Source organism: Halichoeres trimaculatus, unplaced genomic scaffold, assembly GCF_033239565.1.
Source record: "Halichoeres trimaculatus isolate MK-OKI-2021-1 unplaced genomic scaffold, fHalTri1.1 fHalTri1_scaffold_1, whole genome shotgun sequence".
NCBI lineage: Eukaryota > Metazoa > Chordata > Actinopteri > Labriformes > Labridae > Halichoeres > Halichoeres trimaculatus.
The window spans coordinates 20,221,309-20,243,262 of NW_027437179.1; the positions used below are offsets into that span (position 1 = coordinate 20,221,309).

Below are 21,954 nucleotides of genomic sequence, written 5' to 3' on the forward strand. Positions count from 1 at the left end.
TTTGCCCGCTTATTCATGGAAACCCATTTTCAGGTAATGACAGTAACGCTAAAGCCCTTGCATGAATGTTAAAAGCTTCTTTAAACCAATATGGAGGCTGGAGGGAGGAATAAGTGAATATGTCACATTACTCCTGTGAGCTAAAGCTTTTGGCCTCCTCTCATCTCCTCTTGAAACAAGGGAGATATTTTCAAAGTGTTTTGAACTGCACTGCGGTATTTGTCATCATGGGAAACATTCAGCCAACACATTGCTACCAGTGATCTGTTTTGTAACCTTTTCTCTCTATGTGGTGCTGACCAGCAGAGACATAGGTAGTGTGGGTGAGAGCCTTATTCCCCCCACACTGGCATTCTGACAGCCTCTGCTGGCCCATGAGGCTGAACTTTATCTGACATGAGCTGTTCTGACAGCGACTAAATAAGTTAGCATACAACCTAAAAACTAGAGGGAGACATGGCGAGGCTTGAAGCCTATTGGCACTGAGTCAACACTGGCAGTGATGAACCAGAAACACATTTAATACAAATGATACACTGGTTGGTATGTTGCTAATTTTCATACAGGGCATGATATAGAAATAGATGAGTTTATTGATGTAACACAGAGTACTTTCTTGCACAATTATCAATATTTTGGTGTCTGTAGCTGAGAATCAAACATTAAATCCATTCCAGAGTAAAATAAGGACATCCTTCTAAATAAATATACATAAACATTAGGGGTTTAAAAAAAAATGAAAATCGATATCAGTTTTTTTTGTTGACAATATCAAAATCGGGATTCTTTTCAAAAAAAAATATTTTTTTTTCAAATTACAATTCTTCATTTCAGTCTTTGTTTATAAACTGGATTGGGAAAAAAATCCACTTTTCTCCAGCAGAGGGTGAAATGTTTCTCTCTGACTCACATGATGTGCATTTTATGGGAAAATATGGCTCTGATATAGTCTGTAGACATCATCATTATTTAACTTTTTTCACTTGGTCTGGTGTTAAAAAAAGGAAACAAGAAACACAAAAATCGTCAATATTGAAGACTCGCAATTTAAGTCGAATTGGCACCCCGAAAATCGTAGTAGAATCAAATCGTTAGAATAGCATATTGTCCCAGCCCTAATATTCATGAGACAAAATTTCCCTCTTGATGTTGGCTGTGTTTTGCTGAGTCCAGAGGGAGCAGGCATCTGAGAGAAGGATGGGGTCCAGTCCCAGGCCTTGAGGTCAAAGAGGCTCTTGAAAGAGTAGACAGATCAAAGTCTAAACAGGTTGAAGAGGATATGAGGACATGGGAAATGAAGTGGTGTATTCAGTATTGTGCTGTGTTGACAAGGTGCAGTGTCATCTCTGGAGTGCCATGTGTATATGTTATCAGCCTAAGAGCTTCTTCCTGAAGGGGATATGTTCAAGCTGTCTCATTTTTTTAATCCTAGAGCCCCCTCCCCTCCACCCAAGGTCACCAAAAGAGGTGGGGAGACAAAATAGCTGTGTAAATAAAAGCGAGACTGGCCTGGAGAACCACGCACCTCTTCACCCCTTGGAGCAAAACACTAAACACAAGCCTGGTGCAGAGGTTATTTCCCCCCCAAGGCTGGAGCCAACACTTTCATTCCCACTTTTCATTCCCACCTCACCAACATTCAACCTCTCTTTCATTCATCTCACTCAAAATGAAACTTCCAATCCACTCACACCTCTTTGGCATGATGAGAGACTTTGTGTCCCTGCAGTGTTTTAAACACGGCTCACATTTTCACCTCAAACCCCTGTGATGCAGCACTGAATTGTTTCTCTCTCTGAACAGTTTCTAGTGGAAAAATCTAAAGTGGGCTTTCCAAAAGGTGATTCTCCAAAATAAAATCCATGGATATACTAAATAAATGTTTTTATTTCTTTAAAGGTAGGGCCTGCAGGAATTTTTGTGACTTGTTAGTAAACAAAAATTCAAACTGGGCTCCTTCTCGTTGGATTAGTGCCAGGAGCAGCGCACACCCGCAGTCTCCAGTGGCTATGTAAACACATTTACTAGCCCAGCTACCACCTGTACCATCATGTTTCTATGTGTGAGAGACTCCAGAGCCATGCACCTGACTTAGCACATTAGCACAAGCAAATCACGGGTATTTGAAAGACACCTGATCAGTAGAAGCAAACTCATGTCCCTCTTTGTCCTGAGCTGCTCTCCAAGTTACCAAGAGACAGTGAAAGTCAAGCCAAGCTTCACACCCATTAAGTAAAAAGCTTTATCTGTTTGAAGTTTCGTTTTCATGGAAGCTCTTAAAGGCCATGATTTCAGAAAATACTTTTTCTCTGTTTTCTTCAGACTTCGACTCATTTTTCTCGTTATCTCAAGAAAAAAGCTTGTTTTCTTAAAATCCCGGCTAAATTTTCTTGTTATTTCGAAAAAACAAAGATTTGTTTTCTCTTTATAACAAGAGTTCTAGCAAAATTCTGAAATTCTCAGCAGGTTGATCACCATCATTAGCAAGATGACAGCATGCCCACCACGTCGACTGAGGTAAGTGACACCTATCATGGAGTTTCTTTGTACTTTTGCTTCTTTCCAAGTAGGAGTTTTAGTTGTCTGATGTCATGGAAGTGTTTGTTAAAAGTTTGTGTCTGGATTGTGTTCCAGTGATAGTTGATGCAGCGATACATGTGTCTTTACCTCTGCAGGGTCTCTCTGGACTGTGTCTCACCTACTTGGAGCTCAGGGGGTCCGGGGTCAGATTATTGGCCTCTGCTCCCTTTTTCTTCTGGATACAATGTGATTTTGATGCTTCTGCTCCTATAACCTGTCTTAATATACAAGGTGAGATACCCATTACCCTCTCTTTTAGAGAGAGGGGGATCGGCTTTATGAAAGTATTCAACTGTGAATTGTGGGCCTCTATTGAGATACTACTGCATTAAAGCCTCTTGGTACATGGTGATGTTCTGTGTGACTTGACTAAGAAAACACAGTTGCTCAGTGTTAAAACTGGTAGCTCCTTCATTTCCAAGTTGTTGAAACCTGCCCAAAATTAGCTGAAGTTGGTTAATCAGACCAGTTTTGACTGGGTCCTGTTAATATTTCCCAGCTGTATTCTTAATTTGCTGCTAACCCAGCCACAGGCTCAGGCAGTTTCCTGTCTTTTGGGGTGCCTGTGACATCAGAGGCTCCGAACATGTGTCATGCGCCACAGCCTCACAAAGCTCCAGCCAGTGGTTGACTTGACATCAACTTAGAAGACGTTTAACTACTCACCTATTATGTCATTTAATTAAATGGAATAAAAATGCATAAAGTGTGTTTACAGGAAGGAATTTTTTTACATCCACACATTTGTTGGACAGCTCGTTATATTACAACTGGAGTTATACAGCTATATAGAATGTCTGACCCAGGCTCCCTGTGCTCCGAGAGGGGGAGACACAGTCCAGCGAGACCCTGCAGAGGTCAAGACATGCAGTTCTGCTGTATCAACTATCACTGTAATACAATACACACACTTATAAACTCTTTTCATAAACATACACCTCTATGACATCAGACAACCAAAACTCCTACTTAGAAAGTAGCAAAAGGACAAAGAAATGACAAAATAGGTGTCAACTCAGGCAATGTGGTGGGCATGTGGTCTCTTGGCAAATGATCAACCTGCTGATTTGAATTTCAGAGTTTTCCAGAATATTTATCCATATCTCAAATAATCAAGTTACGATTACCTGAGAAAGCGAGCTTTGTTTTCTTTAAACGAGAAAAAAATGGTCAAGACCTCGAGAAAACAACTGAAATGAACTCGTTATCTCAAGAAAGTGATGGAAGTATATTTTATGAAACCATGGCCTTTAAAGGGCTTCCATACCCATGAATAGAATAGGAGCAACATCTATGTTTCCTAAAGACGCCTTTTAAAGCGATATTTTTTCTTATTATCTCGAGATGAATTCATTTCTGGCAAAAATCTGAAATTCTCAGCAGGTCGATCACCATCATTAGCCAGAAGACCACATGCCCACCACGTCGACTAAGGTAAGTGACACCTACTATGGTGTTTCTTTGTGCTTTTGCTACTTTCCAGGTAGGAGTTTTAGTTGTTTGATGTTATGGCGGTGTTTGTTCATAAAAAAAGTTTGTGTCTGGATTGTGTTACAGTGATAGTCGATACAGTGATACCTGCGTGTCTTTACCTCTGCAGGGTCTCTCTGGACTGTGTCTCACATTCTTGGAGCACGGGGGGTCCGGGATCAGATCGTTGGTCTCTGCTCCCTTTTCCTTCTGGATACAAAGGGTTTTGATGGATAAGGATAAGATGCCCATTACCCCCCTTTTTAGAGAGGCAGGTCACCTCTATGAGAGTATTTAACTGTGAAATGTGGGCTGATATTCAGATACTTCTGCATTAAAGCCTCTTGGTACATGGTGATGTTCTGTGCGACTTGTGAGAAAACACAGTTGCTCAGTGTTTAAACTGGTAGTTCCCTCACATTCAAGTTGTCGAAACTGCTGGAAATTACCAGTTTTTGCTGGGTCCTGTTAATAACTGTCCTTTTCCTTCATATTACCCAGCTGTACTCTTAATTTGCTGCTATTATACAACATATAATCTACCCTTAAGGTTAAACTGTGATTGTTTTTCATATTGTTCCCACCAGATTTAAGAGGAACTATGCCTGTATTTATGCAGTTTCCTTTGTAGACCAGATTTTCACATTTTTTAGTCCCATTATGCTTTGTCAACCTATTCAGTTCCCACCCTTAATCATCAGAGAAGCTTTTATCTTTAATCCAGTTACAACATTCGCTGATTTTTGTGTACAGGTAGTTTCCATTTTTATGTTTTGCATAAAAAAGATTAAAAAAAAAAGGTGTATCTTCATACCATTATAGAAGAATACTATGAAAATGGCTAACACAACAGGATCTGATTGACCCATCCAAAAATGCTTCTTAATCCTCTTAAATAACTAGATTTTAGTTTGAATTTGTCTTTAGCTGTACCATATATAAAAAAGTATGTTGTTTTGGAAAACTTAACTAATGACACTTACCATTATGCTATTGCCACAAAGGCACAAGATACAGATAAATCCCAGAGACATCATTTAGCGTTGTGTGTGACATCTATCTAGTTACCTTGGATGGAAATCAAAGCTCTGCAAAAATACTAATTTGCAGTAAGGTCTTCTTGACAGTGCTCTATTTTTTATTGACTGATGGTACAGAACATGAACTGTTTATAGCTTGATCATTTTGGATAAACTGAATTTACGTGAATATAACTGTCCTCATAAGATTTTTTTTTCAATTCATAAAATATTCACTCGACAAAAGGGGTGACTGTGAAAACATTATTTTTCAAGTCAAATACAGTGATTATACCAAGCAACAGTATCTGAAATATAAGGGACACACAACCTGCTATATAAACTCCAGTTGTAATGTAACGAGCTGTCCTACAAATATGTTCATGCATTAAAATCCCTTATTGTATACACACTTTCTACACACGTGGCATGCATATTTATTCCAGATAATAGGTGAGTAGGTAAACATCTTCTAAGTCGATGTCAAGTCTGTGTAGTCCACTGGCTGGAGCTTGGTGAAGCTGTGGTGCATGACACATGTTCGAAGCCTCTGATGTCTCAGGCACCCCAGAAGACAGGAAACTGCCTGAGCCTGTGGATGAGTTAGTCTGCCAGATCTACAGGACAAACAAATAATATCCATCCATTAAAACCAGTGACTTCAACTGTCCATATCTAAAAAGCATTGCTGATTTCATCATAGATTATCTCAGCAGGCAAAGCATGCTTATCTATCACATAAAAACACATAGACCACTGAGCTGATGAGGAATAGTAATTTCATCCTGTACTTTTTTTCCATCAGCAAAACAATATTCATTCTCTTAAATCTTGCAGTAACGATATGAAATACAATCACAGTTTAAGCTTCAAGTGTAAAAAATCTTTTGTATACTTGCAGAAAATTAACAATACAGCTGGGAAATGTGAAGGAAAGGACAGTTTTTAACATGGCCCAGTAAAAACTGTTTTGATTAATTTCAGGTGCATCTTCAGCTAATTTTCAACAATTTCAACAACTTGGAAATGGGGGAACTATCAATTTAAACGCTGAGCAAGTGTGTTTTCTTACAAGTCGCACAGAACGTCTGCATGTACCAAGAGGCTTTAATACAGAAGTATCTGAATATCAGCCCACATTTCACAGTTAAATACTCCTATAAAGGTGACCTGCCTCTGTAAAGAGGGGGTAATGGGCATCTTACCTTGTGTTTTAGGACAGGTTATAGAAGCAGAAGCATCAAAAACACATTGTATCCAGAAGGAAAAGAGAGCAAGGGCCATCAGTCTGACCCTGGCCCCCTGTGCTCCAAGGGTGGACACAATCCAGCGAGACCCTGCAGAGGTAAAGACATGCAGGTACCACTGCATCAACCATCACAGTGACACAATACAGACACAAACTTTTTTAATGAACATACACCTCCATGACATTAGGCAACCAAAACTCATTCTTAGGAAGTAGCAAAAGCACAAAAACCACCATAATAGGTGTCACTTACCTCAGTCGATTTGGTGGGCATGCTGTCTTCTGGCTAATGATGGTGATCAACCTGCTGAGAATTTCAGATTTTTGCCAGAAATTATGTCGTTACAACGAGAAAACAAAGCTTTGTTTTCTCGCGATAAAGAGAAATACAAGTTGAGAGCTTGAGAAAACAAGCTTTGTTTTCTTGCGATAAAGAAAAAAATAAGTCAAGATCTCAGAAAACAACTGAAATTAACTTGTTATCTGAGAAAATGGAGAAAATATTCTTTGCAAAGTCGTGGCCTTTTAGGGTTTCCGTATATGTGAGGGGGTCCACAGAAAAAATAACGTTCTTTTGGGAGAGGCTACCGCTTCCCAACTTTTCTTACTATCTCTTACTTTTACCAAAGTGTGATTTTGAGATGCTATGGAGAGAGAACGTGACCTACCTGAAAGGAAATGCTGAGAACAGACTTGAATGTTGAAATTAATGACTGATTATTGCCTCGGAAATCCTGGTGGAGAATAGCTAGCCACAATTTTCTCTTTCCTTCGGACAATTGTTTGCACTTCACACCACGATCTCCAATAATTTTTGGTAGTCTATTAATATTTTTTTATCGGTCCAACCGATTTGTGCAGCAAAGAACACAGCTGTAATTTACCATTTTGTGTGACCATAATCCTATCTACACGCAAGCCCAATTCTGTTGTGAGAGTGCCTCCAACATGGTCGAGCTTGAGTTGATCATGTCATGTAAAACACTCTATAGTAGCCACTGGGGATAGCTTCTTCCGCATGCTAATCAACACATACAGTCATTTGCACACTGGAAACACGATGATTGGCTAATGTAGCCATGGTTACTCTCCACCCAGAAATATCCCAATACAAAACATCAACATGGATACTGAGGAGAGGGTTTGAGGGCAGACATAGACAATAATATACATGTATAGAGGCCCATAGAAGACATTTGAGCAAAAGCATAGACTGTATAAAACATTTGATGAAGCATCCGCGATGTCACCCGCCTGTTCCTAAAACCGTAAAATGAGGCCAATCTGCGGACGCAGCCACATTTGCTATGACGCTGGCTGTCAGTTTTTCTTCCAGCAGCTACAGGGCGCCTGGCGGTCACGTGACCTGAGCTGTGCCTCTGATTGGAAAATCAAACCAAACAATCCTTATAAATCCTCCTAAACCGCAGAGATAGAAAAAAAATCGCTCATCGTACAGTGTGAACCGATAGTGAAATAAGCGTTTTAGACCCAATTCATATTTTTAACTAGGCTGTAAATATGCTTTTTATTGCTGTTAAAGTCCATTTTTATGGCTGGGTGTGATCAGGTCTTTCTGCAGCCAGCCTCAAGTGGATTTTTAGGGCATGTTCAAGACTAATAACGCACAAGGGGTCATAGAACTTTATGTTTCAAGTATATAAGTGTCATTAGTGTGTGTGTGTGTGTTTGTGTAAAACTGAGCCAAACGTTCTTACTCTGCGCACAAGTTCCTGGTTTACACAAAATCACGTCTGATCTATGACACGTGCGCACCTGCCCATTTTCTTCTCACCACCATGCGTACGATAGTGAATCAGAATCATTCTTAATTGACAGGCGGGTGCCCGCAACTTGCAATTAGCATACTACCACACCCCAATTCATCCATATAAGGACATCTGGTTGGTGCCTCAGGAGGAGGTGCCACAGACCTCAACATCCACGTTACCAGTATCAGCTACACAGCCCACTTCCCTGTTCCCTCACTAGGAGTCTTTACAAGGTAATCACAACCAGTGGACGCTTCTGGGTGCTGTGAGGGAGACTGCAACGGGTATCCAAAACATAAACAACACACACTAAAACAGTTGATGGATATTTCTGTGAACCATAAATAAGTATGAGTGAACAATGAAGCTGAACGTGTGTTATTTGGTCAGAAATGTATAAAGTCATGAGAAGTAGCAGTTATTTTATGTCTTCACTAAGTTTACATTTAAAAACATGCTTTACAACGGACCTTTATCAGAGACGCTGCATTTATGATACCCAGCTATTTCATTATCGATTTCATGGTTATTTGGTCAATTCACAGTTTTTATCTTTGAATTCTATTAAAGACTTTTTTCTTTTACTGAAAGTAGTTTAAATATGTCATGGATTTAGTTAAAAGTGTATGTGTTTACATTTCCTGTGAGAGCTGTTTGTCATTATTTGTGCGTACACATAGTCTGAGGAGGTTCTAAATTTGTTTTCAGAGAAAGAACAAATTACAGTAAGATAAAAATTGATGGATCTGAGGTTTGCATGTCTAATGTTAGTATGCATGATTTAGGCACAAGTTTGTGCATACGCACTGTTTGTGATACCAGAGCTGTTATGCATCAATTTCAAATAACAGCAGGTCGAGTGGACCGGAAGTAATGCACGGAAACCTCCAAAATGCCCTGTGACTTTCAAAATAAAATAAACCGTGTCCAAATCAGATCTTATTTCACTTGACTACGGCAACAAATTGTCATAATTAATGAAGCTAGACAGGAGTCAACAAGTTTGAGGATTCAGAGCCAAAACAAGAATGAGGAGATGTTCAAAATGGATTGGAAAGTGTGGTGACTCCTTCGAAAAAATAAATGTAAATGAGGTGCAGTGCAAACTCTGCAAGGTGAGGCGAGCATATCGCAATTCTTTAACAACTTTGCACAGCCATGTGAGAGCAAAGCATGCAGTGAAAAGTGCAAGGCTGTCCGCAGATCAGTCAATGGTAGGCTTCTTCACCCCAAAGTAAGTGACAATCCATGTGCAGAGCAAGCAACAGCCCTCACCCTCTTTGTCAAAGACTCATGTTGCAGGTGTTTGTGGGTGGGCGGTGGCTTGTGGGTGGGAACGATCTTCGATAAAGTTTTTTAAACAGTGAAGAGCAAATATCGTATAGCTCTTTTGCTTGAAATGCACAACAGGGCTAGTGTGTGTGTACAAATTAAGTTTTTAGGTCATGATAGTGAGCCCATTAGCTCTCAGAAGCTCCAAGGATTTTTTTCTCTCCACAACACAGCTTGTGTTTGCAGAGGAAACCTTCCTGTGGCTATGCTGTCTCATTTCAATATGTCAAATAATATTTAAAGATACATCTCCGCTGCAGCTCTTCAACTACCAGAGCACTGCTTCTGGAGGCTCCTTTACAGCTGTTCAAAGATTTGCTTTTGAAACATAAAGATAAACAGAATAAATAATGCGCATTTGAAAAGCGAGACCAGTGTGGAAAAGGAGAGGCAAGCTTTGTTGGTTTTGCTTCTCTTCACAAGTCAGAGAGTATGCTAGCAGAATAATATCTATCATCTTTCACAGAGTTCCTGTGTCTTTTAAATCAACTTGACAGCTTGATAAAAGGAACAATGTGGTGCAAAACCAACGCCAGGATTAATAAAGCACTGATGCATTTTAATCTGTCCTTCAGATGGTCATCAAGCAGAATGTTAGATCACATACCATGCTGGTGTAAATTACAGATAATGATATTCATATGACATGTTCATGTTTCATAACATTGTGGCATGAAGAGGAAGCTAGTTATGGGGTAGCTGAACTTGGAAAAGCCATGCTTGTACTGTTCACTCACAGCCAGCTATGGCACAAGAAGGTTCAAACAAAAGTTTTGTGTCAGCCAAGCCTCAGTTTGCAAAGCCAAAACTCTGATTATGTCCTTACCTGGCAATACTCCAATCAGGCTCAATCTTCAGGATGGTTGGATCGTCTGTGTAGTTAAACTTGACTTCTGGGTTCCTCAGTTCAGCAGCATTAATGTCCACCATGACTGGAGTGTTGCCTGGGGCTTGTCCTGCCGGGGTCACACACACTATCTCCTTGTTGCTCCGCCTGAAAGAGCATGAGATGAAAGGAAAAAATTAACAATAAGAATGAAAAAGACAGAGACGTTACATAGATGGGTTGGAGGAGCCTCTTATTGAGATGACTGGAAGCTCCTGTTCATTTAGCTAAATAAGTGACTTGTGAAATGTGAAATATCTGGCTTTATCTGTTGAAAAATCACAACAATTTGTTACATGGACCAAAAAAAGGCATAAACATAAAACCATAGTGCCATAGTCGCCTGCCTACAAGGCCAGCATCTTTCAGTCTGTCCAGCTATGGTTTCATCAGCATGAATCACAGAGTGCTGTACTTCAAAGCTCTCTCTGTATGTCTGTCTCTTCTTCCCTCCTGTGCTTTCTCTGGCTGATAGATCTGAAGTGGCAGATCAGGCTGGTCGTCTCTCTGTGTGATGTAACTCCCTCCCTGGCAGACAGGCAGCCAGCTGTGACCTGCTGGGAAAACTTTGTGCTGCTGCCAGAAACTTTGCGCTCCACTCCAGTGGCTCATTGCACCATCCCGCCCCCTGTCAGGAGAGGACACTGCTGGCCAAGCTGCGAGCGGATGGCGACCTGGAGACAGCCTGGGTGTGTGTGTACTCGTGTGCAGTGTGGGTACTCAAAGAGTTAAGCCGGTGCTTTCGCACTGTGTGTCAGTCCGTGAATTAGCATATAAATACAGAGCATAAGTCGAAGATTAACATTCAGTAACTATGTGTTTGTGACAAGTGTCCAGCAGTGCCATGCTCATGTGTGTGAATTGGTGTTTGTGCAGCTATAATGGCAGGTGGCACAGTGTGAAATTTTGATCATGAGTCGACCAAGCTGATCAGCACAAAAATCCACTCTCTGAAAAAGACAGAGGATGATGAAGAAGATGAAAGAATGAACTCTTTTTCACAAGTTCATCCTGGTGACATGGTAAGGTGGAGCAAGACAGCAGAAATGGTGAAAGAAAGTAAAACAGGGATGTCTGCATTGGACACATTAACATCTCCCAGGAGGCTATTTCAACAAAGTCCTAAGAGAGAGAAAGAAGGCTTAAGAGAGAGATGAAGACAGATGAAAAATAGAAGGACGATTTGAAGAAATTGCTTTTCCACATTCCACCAGTGCTGCGTATCCATAGAAACCGTCTGCACAACATAGTCGCCTTCAAGAGTGCCTGTGGTGCCACGTACGTATTTTTGACAAGGTTGTGGCCACACAAAAGGAAGCCAAGAGGGGATACAGAGAGAGAAAGCAAAGAGAGGGGAAGAAAAGGGGGTGCAGAGGGAGATAAGAGGATGAGTGACTTGAAGTAAATAGGTTTTGATTAAAGTGGAGGCTTCACTGAATACAAAGACACATTAAAGGGATGGACTCATCCAGTTCATTACTTTGGCCATAAAGGTTATTGCTGCTCAGTGAATGAAAGGCCAAGACTATTATGTTCACCTTTCTCTGGATGTGCTACAGAGCTTTAAATTGGCCTTTACTTTTTCTTTTGATGTGATATAAAAACGACTTGATAGGTCCAAGCTCATTAGTTTAACCTGTCACTTGTTGCCTGAGACACAGAATGCACGAAAATCGGTAATGCTGGAGAGAAACTGCTTTAAAAACAGAAACAATTAAGACTGCTCACCAGAGCTTCGGCTTTGGTTGTGAAAGCATAAGAGGAATATAAACCCCGCCTGGAAATTCCTTTCACTGCATAGGGGCTTGTTTTAGTTCAGTGACAATCTTTTCTGAGAGGTTTCTTTTCACTGCCATCTGTCAGACAGCATACATGAGTGGATTTAGTCCAGAGCTCAGTTTACTGTCACATTGCCAGAAAGAGACGCAAAGAAACAATAGAGTTCTTGGCTTGAGGAATTAGAGTCATATCAAATTGGATCTTAGCCTCCTCTTCTTGAAATCCGGGCAGAATCTCTTGCACACTGAGTGACAACCTCAGATGAGGTGGCAGATTATTTTAAAATGTAAGTAGAAAAAGCAGCAAAAAAAGGTGATGCATTGAAAGATGAGCTCACAGCAGGAAAAAAATGTGAGTTTCCAATTACCAGCAATACCATATCATTCCTTTTAAATTATAGTCATATCTTTACAAAATGTAGGTCATGCACTTGAACCATTCACAGCAATGCTGAACAATGATATCAGCTTTCCCTGAGAAAGGCTACACTGTCATTCTTTAAAATTGCTGTGAATTACAGGACTGCAGGTCACCCTCTCGCCTGCTGCATTTATCAGACCTGCAGCAAATCAAAAGCAGCAACCTGGAAAAAGACATGATTTCTTTAAAACAGCGAATGACTATAATTATTAAATGCTGACGAGAAGGGAAAGACGACAGATGGCTGGAGTAAAATATAGTGGGTGGAATTACAATGCAACATGATTTGTTTTTTATTCACATAGGAGAACAATCTAAAAAGGAAACTTCACAGTCAATTGAAATTTACATAATTTCTCAATACATCACCTGGTAAAACATGAATATTAAAAAATACTTTGTTTTCCTCACCTCACAAAGCGACAGGGGTGGAGTCCTATCTTCACAGCTACAGCACTTCCTGCATTGAGATTACTGCCCTCAATGGTGATCCTGGTTCCTCCAGACAGAGGCCCGGTAGAAGGATTGACACGAGTGAAGTATGGAGACTGAGAAGAGACGCAGACAAAAGATTACACACGGCTGCAGGGCTTCACTGGAGACCTCAGGTGATAAAGAAATGCCCTGTAGTGTCATGGTGTTAATTATGTAGAGACAAAAACACTTACCACAAAGGTGAATGCCTTGGTTGAGATTGCTTTGTAGTCCGGGTGAATGCAGTCCCTGACACAAACTTCTACCTGAGCCTCCTGCACCCTGTAACCAGTGGCATCATTCAGCCGGCAAACAATTCTGGGGGTAAAAAGAAAGAAAGAAGGTAAGTTCTGCTATCACTGCTTCCAAAATAAAAGCTCAAAATGGTCTGCAGAAAATAGCCACAGAAAAAATAAGCTTGGCTGAACAAGGAGCAAGAGAGGGAAAGGCTGATAGAGGAACAGCACAGAACAGATGACAGTGCAACATTTTCCAGCTCCGTCCAAGTCTGAAAGAACTGAAAGATTGTCCAACGGTTTGGAGTAAACTGTTTCTAAAGCTTTATTCATAAAAGCAACAAAAAGCAAACCTAATGAAAGGACCAAATTGGAGAAAAGCTGCAGTGCTGAGACAGGGTGGAGTTTTGTGAGTTTCTATGTGTCTGTATTGGCGTGACACTGTAAAACTATAGAGGGATTATTTGTTTAGAAACAACGCTGGATGTGCGCACAACTTGGGTGCAGAAGCACTGCGGAGTATAATGGTTTGTCAACTGACATGGAGGAGCTAACCATCAAAAAACACATTTGTAAACTAAAAATCCTCACTTTTACGAATGGTAAACAGTTCCCAGGTTTATGAAATAGCAGTGAGTGGATAGAAGAGATCAGCAAGTGAACAGATATTAGGTGGACAGACGTTTTTAGCGGAGAAATCTAGCGTGTACCCAGAGAGGAGTTTAAACACACAACTGTCACTCGATACTCATGACTGCTTTATCTATGGACACTTACCAGACTGTGACATACCAGGATGTAAACATGCATCAATAAATCAGAAACCCTCCAAAACCAAAAAGAGTTTGAGACCTGGTTCATAACAAAAGAACCAGAAAACTACGTTGAGAGAACTGCACTAAATCAGATAAAGACGGCACATTTAATTATTCACCTGCAGACGTCACTGGTGTTTCAGTGTAAAGTGTGACCCTGTTAACTGGTGACTTTTGGTTGTTAATCACTGATACTATCTTAACTCCAAAACACTGGTTGCTCTGTGACGGTCAAAACTTGATAGACGTTGCCTCTGTATAGTATCGTTTCTAAAAACTGACCACAGAACAATCGTACATTTTTATGCTGACGACAGGTTGAATTTAGTGTTTAGTAAACGCTAACTCGTCTGAATGAATGGAGCTTAACGCTGCTTCTGCAGTCAAGATGCGTGCGCATCTTTATGATGACGTAGACTGATAACCCCTTTAAAGTGTTGCACTTGGCCCTGGGTGCAGCCTGGCCAATGAAAATCTTCTGCAGAAATGATTGAGCGCAGGGGGGCGGGAGTGGCAGTGTAACCCACGGGGAGAACATACACACATACGCACACTTCATGTTTCACCCACTGGAGACACACTTGACTGTTAATTAGCCAGAGCGAATGAATGAGACAGAGAGAAAGGGCGAAAGTGCAGAGTGGAGAGAGGAAGCAGAGAAAGATACAGAGAGAGAGGGAGGCTGATTAATTAAACGAGCTCATATCCTGCACATCTCCTCAGCTCCCCTCCCTCTCCGAGATGAGTTATTAACTCTCCTGCTTCCATCCTCCCTGCAGGTGGCCATGGCAACTGCAGCGCTGCAGCGGCGATGGATCTCACATTCCGATGCTGCTCGTTTCCGTTGTTTTTATTTTCCCTTTCATTTATTCCCCAGGTCTCCCTCTGTGACGGGGGCTGTGATTAAAATGCTGGACAGCTCTCAGTTTGAAACCGTGGCTTCGCTTGCATCATTACCGTACAGATGACAGGTGGCTGCGTTGAGCTGTTATTATGTGGTTAGAAGGACTGAACATTCATGGTACATTTGTTGAGACGACAACATTATAAATTATGACTTCCTCAATCAAATTACTGAGAGGAATGTGATGGTAGGAAATTAATCATGAGCCAAATTGTCACATAGAAAGTATTAATAAGGCAATAAAAAAGAATATCAGGTTCTGTTTTTTCTCATTACATGTAATAATTTACTTTTCTCAATGTGAAATCACATTCTTCTGCAAAATAATTGGCAATTCAGAGAAAGTCTTGAGAAAACTTGTCCATCACTCTGCTCATCAGGAGATTCAGTCAGTTGAAGCACTTAAATAAACTCTGACAAAAAGTCAAAGTGAGAACAATGTGTCTACATTTTCCCCAACAGTTAGAGAACCCCCTTCTCTCCACCAGCTGACCTTTGACCTCTGCTGTCAGCCCTGTAACCCCATCCTGTCTCCTGCGCCATGGCTCTGATGGGGTCACGGGAATGACGAGAGCAACCACTCCACTAATGGCAGCGTATGGCGAACATCACTTTTAATTAGCCTGACAGCCTCACTGCAAGCCGCGCCCTCCTCTTCTACCTCCACCTTCATCTACGGGTGCCATGGCAACAAGCCAATGCAGTACTACAGGGCTGACAGGGTTAAACATTGACACCTTGGTGGTATTTGGACAGAAACGCTACAACATAATGAAGTAGGAAAGACAAAAGAATAATTTTGTGTTTCTCTGCTGACGCACCGTGCAGTGCTGTTTTTTGTGTCAATACAACAACATATAAAGTTATACATTATAAATCAAGCTTGACATGTCACTGCTGAATTTCAACACACATTCTGGGGACACCTGTCATCACTAGCGAGAGCTGCACAGCATTCTGTTGTCCTGATTGTCAAACCATCAAAGTCACATTTCTTAGTTTTCGTCTTAGTGTGAGAAGCAGACAGGAATGAAATCTGCAGGGATTGTGCTGCAAAACTCACAAATGGAGCATTTGTGTAAAAATGACAGTTACAAAGTTGGAAATAGAATATTGAGGACACCTCCAGCAGTGACGAGCGTCCCCAATTTTTCCTCGCTCTAAATTGTCTTCTCTGCTTCCGGATGAATTCAACATTAAACAGAGAGTGATTCATCCGGTAGTTTCACTGAAGGCACACGTCTTTCTTGGTAGCTGTAATAATGCAGTGCCAGCGTCACACAGCTGTAGTTGGAAAAAAAACATTTCCTTTTTTCATTTGCGGTTCAATCTCATTACTGCATTTTCACGGAGCACTTAAAATACAAAGTAACATCCAGGAAAGGCAAACAAAGAAGTTAGTTATGTTCAACTGAACTCAGACCTGGACACCATGATTGTTTGGTTTTGTGACATAGGATTGTGTTTTTCTCAGAGAAAGACATTTGTTAAATAATAATTAAAGTCTTCTGCACCAATAAATCCACCGTGATTCACAATTTCCCAGAATGTTGAAAAATGACATCAGCTGGAGCACTGACGTAACAATCTTTCATGTGGAAGAGATTGTAGAGGAAATAAATCTTTACAACCTTTCTCCCAAAGAAGTTTCTTATTTCGATGAATATAGACACATGAGGGACCTTAACTTTGTTTGAGATGTATTACTGTACCAAACTTATCCGAAAATAATGGAACTGGTGTTGATTGAGAAAGAGAAAGGCTTAACTGGTAAAGAGTCAAGAGAAACAGAGGTCTAAGAGGGTTGTTTAAGTACTCAGCTGACTGAAAAAAAGAGTTTTAGAGTCTGAAAGATTAGAAAGGTAAGGAGTGAAAAAGATAAGGATGGAGATAGTGATGACATACTGTTCAGCACTGATGTACTGATCCTCCTGTGGATTGCAGGCCACCTTCCCAATACGGACCCCGGTCTGGATGTCTTTAAACTGCAGACCCAGGTTCTCCCCTGTGATGGTCAGCATAGTTCCTCCCTGTCTGGGTCCCGTCTCAGGATATAACTGGATGGAAAAACAGATTAAAGAAGACATATGATATCCAGAACATATGTGACTATTGATTTTCATCAGGAGCAGTAAATCATAGAACACATATTGTGTGTCGGCGTGGATGACAGTTTACTTAAGTCATTATAGTCACCTCCCATTCTGAATGGATCAGATACTCACAACCTCATTAAGTGTGATGAAAAATGACCCTGGATCCATTAACTCCGCCTCAACTCAGTCAAACATTCACAACCTGCCAACTCACACACTTAACCTGGACCCACCCATCAAGCCCTCAGTTACATCTCTCATTTAACCTTGTGACGATTAATCTACTGAACACAATTACTCCACATAGTGACCTCTGCTCCCTCTCTTTCCCCTGGAGGTCTGCGATAGGTGTGCAAGGTGCTAATGGCTACCCAAGGCTAGCCCAGTCACTAATCACCGTCCCATTCATCCAGCCTGCAGACACAGACAATGGTCCCTTTGGTAATCAGTCATTACTAGCATAATTAGGGCTAAAGCTAATTGGATTAGGACCTGGCGGGGGGAGGGTGGGGTCATTTGTCACAGCAGGGTGGGATGAGGGCGAAGGGGGGTAAGACGTTGGTGATTGGGTGATTCAAGGAAGGGCTGTGGGTAACGTCCATCTTTGACCTGGTTTCCTTTTAAGAACGGATAAAACGAATGATCACCAATTAAGCTCTCATTCTTGCTCTCAGTCAGATATGTCTCAAAGAAGAATAAAGCCCTGGAGACTCAGATTATAAATGTGCGTTTAAGGTGAGGAGGCTAAGTGCCAAATACCACAAAAACATTTTAACTCTGCAGATGTACCTCTAATTTTTGGTCAGGGCAGGTCCAAAAGCTGAAAACACATTTGATGAAAATGAGCTAGTGCTGTTCAAACAGTAGAGTGACTGACCAAAAAAAAGAAAAGGAGACAGGTGAGGACGCATGGGTAGGGGCAGGTGGTGCTTTTGTGGTAATACCTGACAAAATGAAAAGTATCCTTGCAAATTTTGTTTGGGCAGAGCCAAGCTAACCATTAATGTGTTTGCTGTCTCTGTATTAAGTTCAACAGCTTATGGTTGCCTTATTTTGTCTTTCACCCCTAAAAAACAATCAATAATGGGTATCAATATTCACAAAATACCCAATAGCCCCTTAAACTACAACCTAACATCTAAATTAGATCCACTCTCCTAACCTGCTCTATTTGACTCTATTTCTCCACCTGGTACCTGGCAATGACACCTGGCCTGGCGTCGTTATGGGAGAGGTGGCAGGCTAATAAGAGCCACAAGTGTTTAGGACACCATTAACAACACTCAGAGTGGGAACAAAGCCCACTGTCATGTGGGCCAAAACTGAAATGCCACAGTGATATAATTAAGGCGAGTTTCTCATCTTACAGAAGCTACTGCTCTGATGGACATCCCTCCCTCTTCTCTGGCCCTTTCACTTTTTCTCTCCAGACTTGTGTCTTTCTAATTCGCGCTCTGTCTCTTTGTCAATGCGCCTGAATGGGTTTATTTCAGATGGAGACAAAAGAGTCAGTGGCACACAGTGGTGGACCAGTCAGAATCTTCAGATATGGTAATCAAATCTCTTTTTCTCCATAAGCTCTGGCTTATCAAAACACAAACACTCTCTCACACACACATACAAGTTGTTGCATCCACAAGTGAACAACACAAACAAAAAGCTCTTTTTGATAAAAGCCACCAGCCTTAACACTCACTCTATTCTCCTCTCCCACAGTCACAGCGCTCAACACTCATTCAAACCCCCTTTTTCCTTCTCGTCTCTGACTTGTTCCGTTGTGTCTAGGGCTTTGTGTGAGGCCTATTGTGGCGGGCTGAGCAGCAATGAACAGATAGCATCTGCTAGTTATAGGAGAGGCTGACGATTGGGGGGGAGGGGGGCAGAGGACACACTAAGAGATAACATGAACATGGCGAAAGGATTCTAAAGTTTATCTGTTATGTGAAAGCCTTTCAAAAAAAAGCACAAAAAAAAGTGATGGAGGTGATGACGTCAGAAATAAAAGAGGTGTTATGTGTGTTTGCAAAAATATGTTCACATGTATCTATCATTGAGAGGTGACATAAGTGAAGATGTGAAATTTAAAAAAAGAAAAGAAAAAAATTGACTGAAGTCGCTGTTGAACTCTACGAGTATGTTTAGTTGTTATGATTATAAAAAACACTCCTTTGGCGCAATTAAGACATCAAAGTCTTATCCTATCAACTGTAACAACCTGTTTGATTTACATACACAAGTGTTGATGAAGAATAGTTTTTCTATAATAACAAAATTGTTTGGAGGATGAAACAGTGAGGCTCTTCTTAAACTCACAGTGACCTGGACGATACAGGCTCTTCTCAGTATTTAGCAATAGAGGAAACAGGAAAGAAGGACAAAGATACACACAAAACAAGAATAGATAGGACCTAGGATGATTGATTGGCTCAATTAGTAATATAGTGGCAGAGTGGAGTTTGGCAGAGACCAATACTGCAGCAATTACATGAAAATGAATTTATTGCCCTTGCACATGCATGGGTGAAATAATGATACACATCCTGAGTCTGATCCAAGCAGAAATCAGATACTTTTAAGACACAAATACAAAAATCTATTGTAAACAGGGAATCACAGATATAGTTACACAGAAGCATGTCTTATTTGGTGAACACTTAAAATGCACAACCCCTCAAACATACACAAACACACACTGACACACAAACACACACTGACACACAGACACACACTGGTCTGGTCTGTGTTGTTTTAATTGGTTTCTCAGGGCTAGATGCAATGCTCTTCCTGTCCCCTAGGAGAAGGCAGGCAGAAGATGATGGATGATGGAGGGCCAGAAAGCATTCAAGGCCAGTGCTAGGACACTGCTGCACTACGCTGAGGGACAGCACCGCAGTACGTATGTGTGTTCTCGTGTGTGTATTTCCTCTGTTTGTCACTCTTGTAGTTGCCAGGACTGTGATTTGAGGCAATCACTAGAGCTATACTGCACAAAGTTGTTGATTTTATTTCTGATTTCAAGCTGTTATATTTTGTACACAGACAACCTGAAAATGTATGTGTGGAAGTTTGTAGTGGAAATGTGTGTCTGCATGCTGTGAAAGGAGAAGTAATTAATCTTAGTGCACAGTGTCAGAGCAGAAAATAAATACAGCACCATAAAAGCAGCACTTTTACTGCCTAACAACCAAATTCCTACAACGTCTAAAACTAATCATTTAGAGCTTATAACACAAATTGCTGTGTTTGGAGAACAGTACTTGGGTGCCAGAGCCATTACCGGAACAGTACCCAACTGCACACTATTGAACAACGTCAAATGGGCAATAGCACGCTCAGAAATGACACAAAATGGATTCAATGCTTGCTACTCTGAAAGCTCTGGATAACTGTGTTTATTACACGTCTGTATGTTATGTGGGGGCTGACACTTTCTCCCACTCTCCAGTGGCATTTTAGTCCCAGTTGAGCTCAGGTTCTCCTGTCCAAATAAAATAAGTGGTTAATCCCCTGAGTGATGTCCACACCACACAGCAACTAGCATGCTGCAAAAATTAACTGTGAATAATATATAAAGAAATCAAAAATGTTAAACTAGAAAAAGGGGATTTGACCGAATGGATGTAACAAAGTGCAGTAATATTTAATTTGTAGCATGCATGTGATGCTTTTTGGGAGAACTGAGGGATGAAATGGCAGGAGAGGGGAATAAGCTTTTCTTTGTCGCCTGCGGATGTTCTTTTGGCGTTAAATGTCACACTGTTAAATGTCAAAGGTGGAGAGGAGAGGTGAGGCTGGCAGAGTGGCTCCGAGACAAGGCTTCCTCCGTCATCTCTGTCTTTTCTTTTATTCCTCTTTATTCCTTCCAAGCTCTGCAAACCTGCTGTAGGTTCCTCCTTCTGCTGCTTTGAAGCTCCTGTACGTCTGTTTTTTTGTTTTTTTTTGACTGTCACAAACATCATGCCCTGAGGCCAGGATTTATCACACACTGCAATTGCACATGCTTACACACACACACACATTCCCACCCCACCCCTTCATACACACTCTCCCCTCTTCGTTTCCTTCATCCATATACACATACACACACACAACCCAATTGCTTCTGTACGCTTGTTTCAAAGAGATAACTGAAGCGAGCAAGAAGAGAGGGAAAGAATTAGCTAACGGATTTATCTATGTGCCAGTGCCCCAATTATCCAATATCTCCATTACGTATTCAGAGAGGCGAACCCGTGTCACACAGGAAATGTACTGAGGGCTCCAGCCATAAAAGTCTGCATTGATGAAACAGGCATGCTTTATAAACTATACATATATTTCACACTCATTTAAATGGAGAGAAGTGGCCCTCGTTTCGACTGCGAAAACGCTTCAGTTTATCTCAGAAGGAATTAAATTTGAAAGAAAAAAATGTTGAAAGAAGAAGTGATTGAGGGAAAGCAAAGAAGAAAAGAAAGCAGAAGGAGAGAAGGCAATGATTTGTGAGCTCAGGATACGTCTCTCGAAGCAATGAGTGAGTGCGTGAGTGTGTGTGTGCGTATGTGCGCGTGTGCGTGTGTGCGTGTGTGTCACTCCCAGTGGTGAGCTGTGGGGAAGCTGACCCAGGTCGCAGTATGACCAGGACCACTGCCATGGCTACCAGTGGCAGCAGATGGGTTCGCCAGGATGCTAAGCTCACCCAGCCTGTCACACTCACAAATGAGCACACACACTCTCTGTGCTCATGGTGGGACACAATTAGCACACCTCAAAAATTCACTGTTTTTTTTTTTGTTTCCCTTCTGCACTCACGCACTCTAGACAGCCATTCTCTCCACCTCCTCAGGTGTTTGCGTGTGTGTGTGTGTGTGTGTGTGTGTGTGTGTGTGTGTGTGTGTGTGTGTGTGTGTGTGTGTGTATATGTGTATGTGTGTGTGTGTGCA

General features: G+C 41.3%; 1 protein-coding gene across 4 annotated transcripts in view; it reads right to left on the bottom strand.

Annotated features, from left to right (window-relative positions):
- Window positions 1-21,954, bottom strand: part of plxna1b (plexin A1b) — a 219,433-nt gene that overhangs the window by 28,418 nt on the left and 169,061 nt on the right. For all 4 annotated transcript variants that reach the window (XM_074679135.1, XM_074679116.1, XM_074679125.1 and 1 more), the window contains exons 13-16: window positions 16,842-16,993; window positions 13,176-13,299; window positions 12,919-13,055; window positions 10,249-10,416 (exon numbers count right to left, since the gene is read on the bottom strand). In XM_074679135.1, the coding sequence (XP_074535236.1) occupies window positions 10,249-10,416; window positions 12,919-13,055; window positions 13,176-13,299; window positions 16,842-16,993 (581 nt within the window). The remainder of the gene's footprint in view (window positions 1-10,248; window positions 10,417-12,918; window positions 13,056-13,175; window positions 13,300-16,841; window positions 16,994-21,954) is intronic.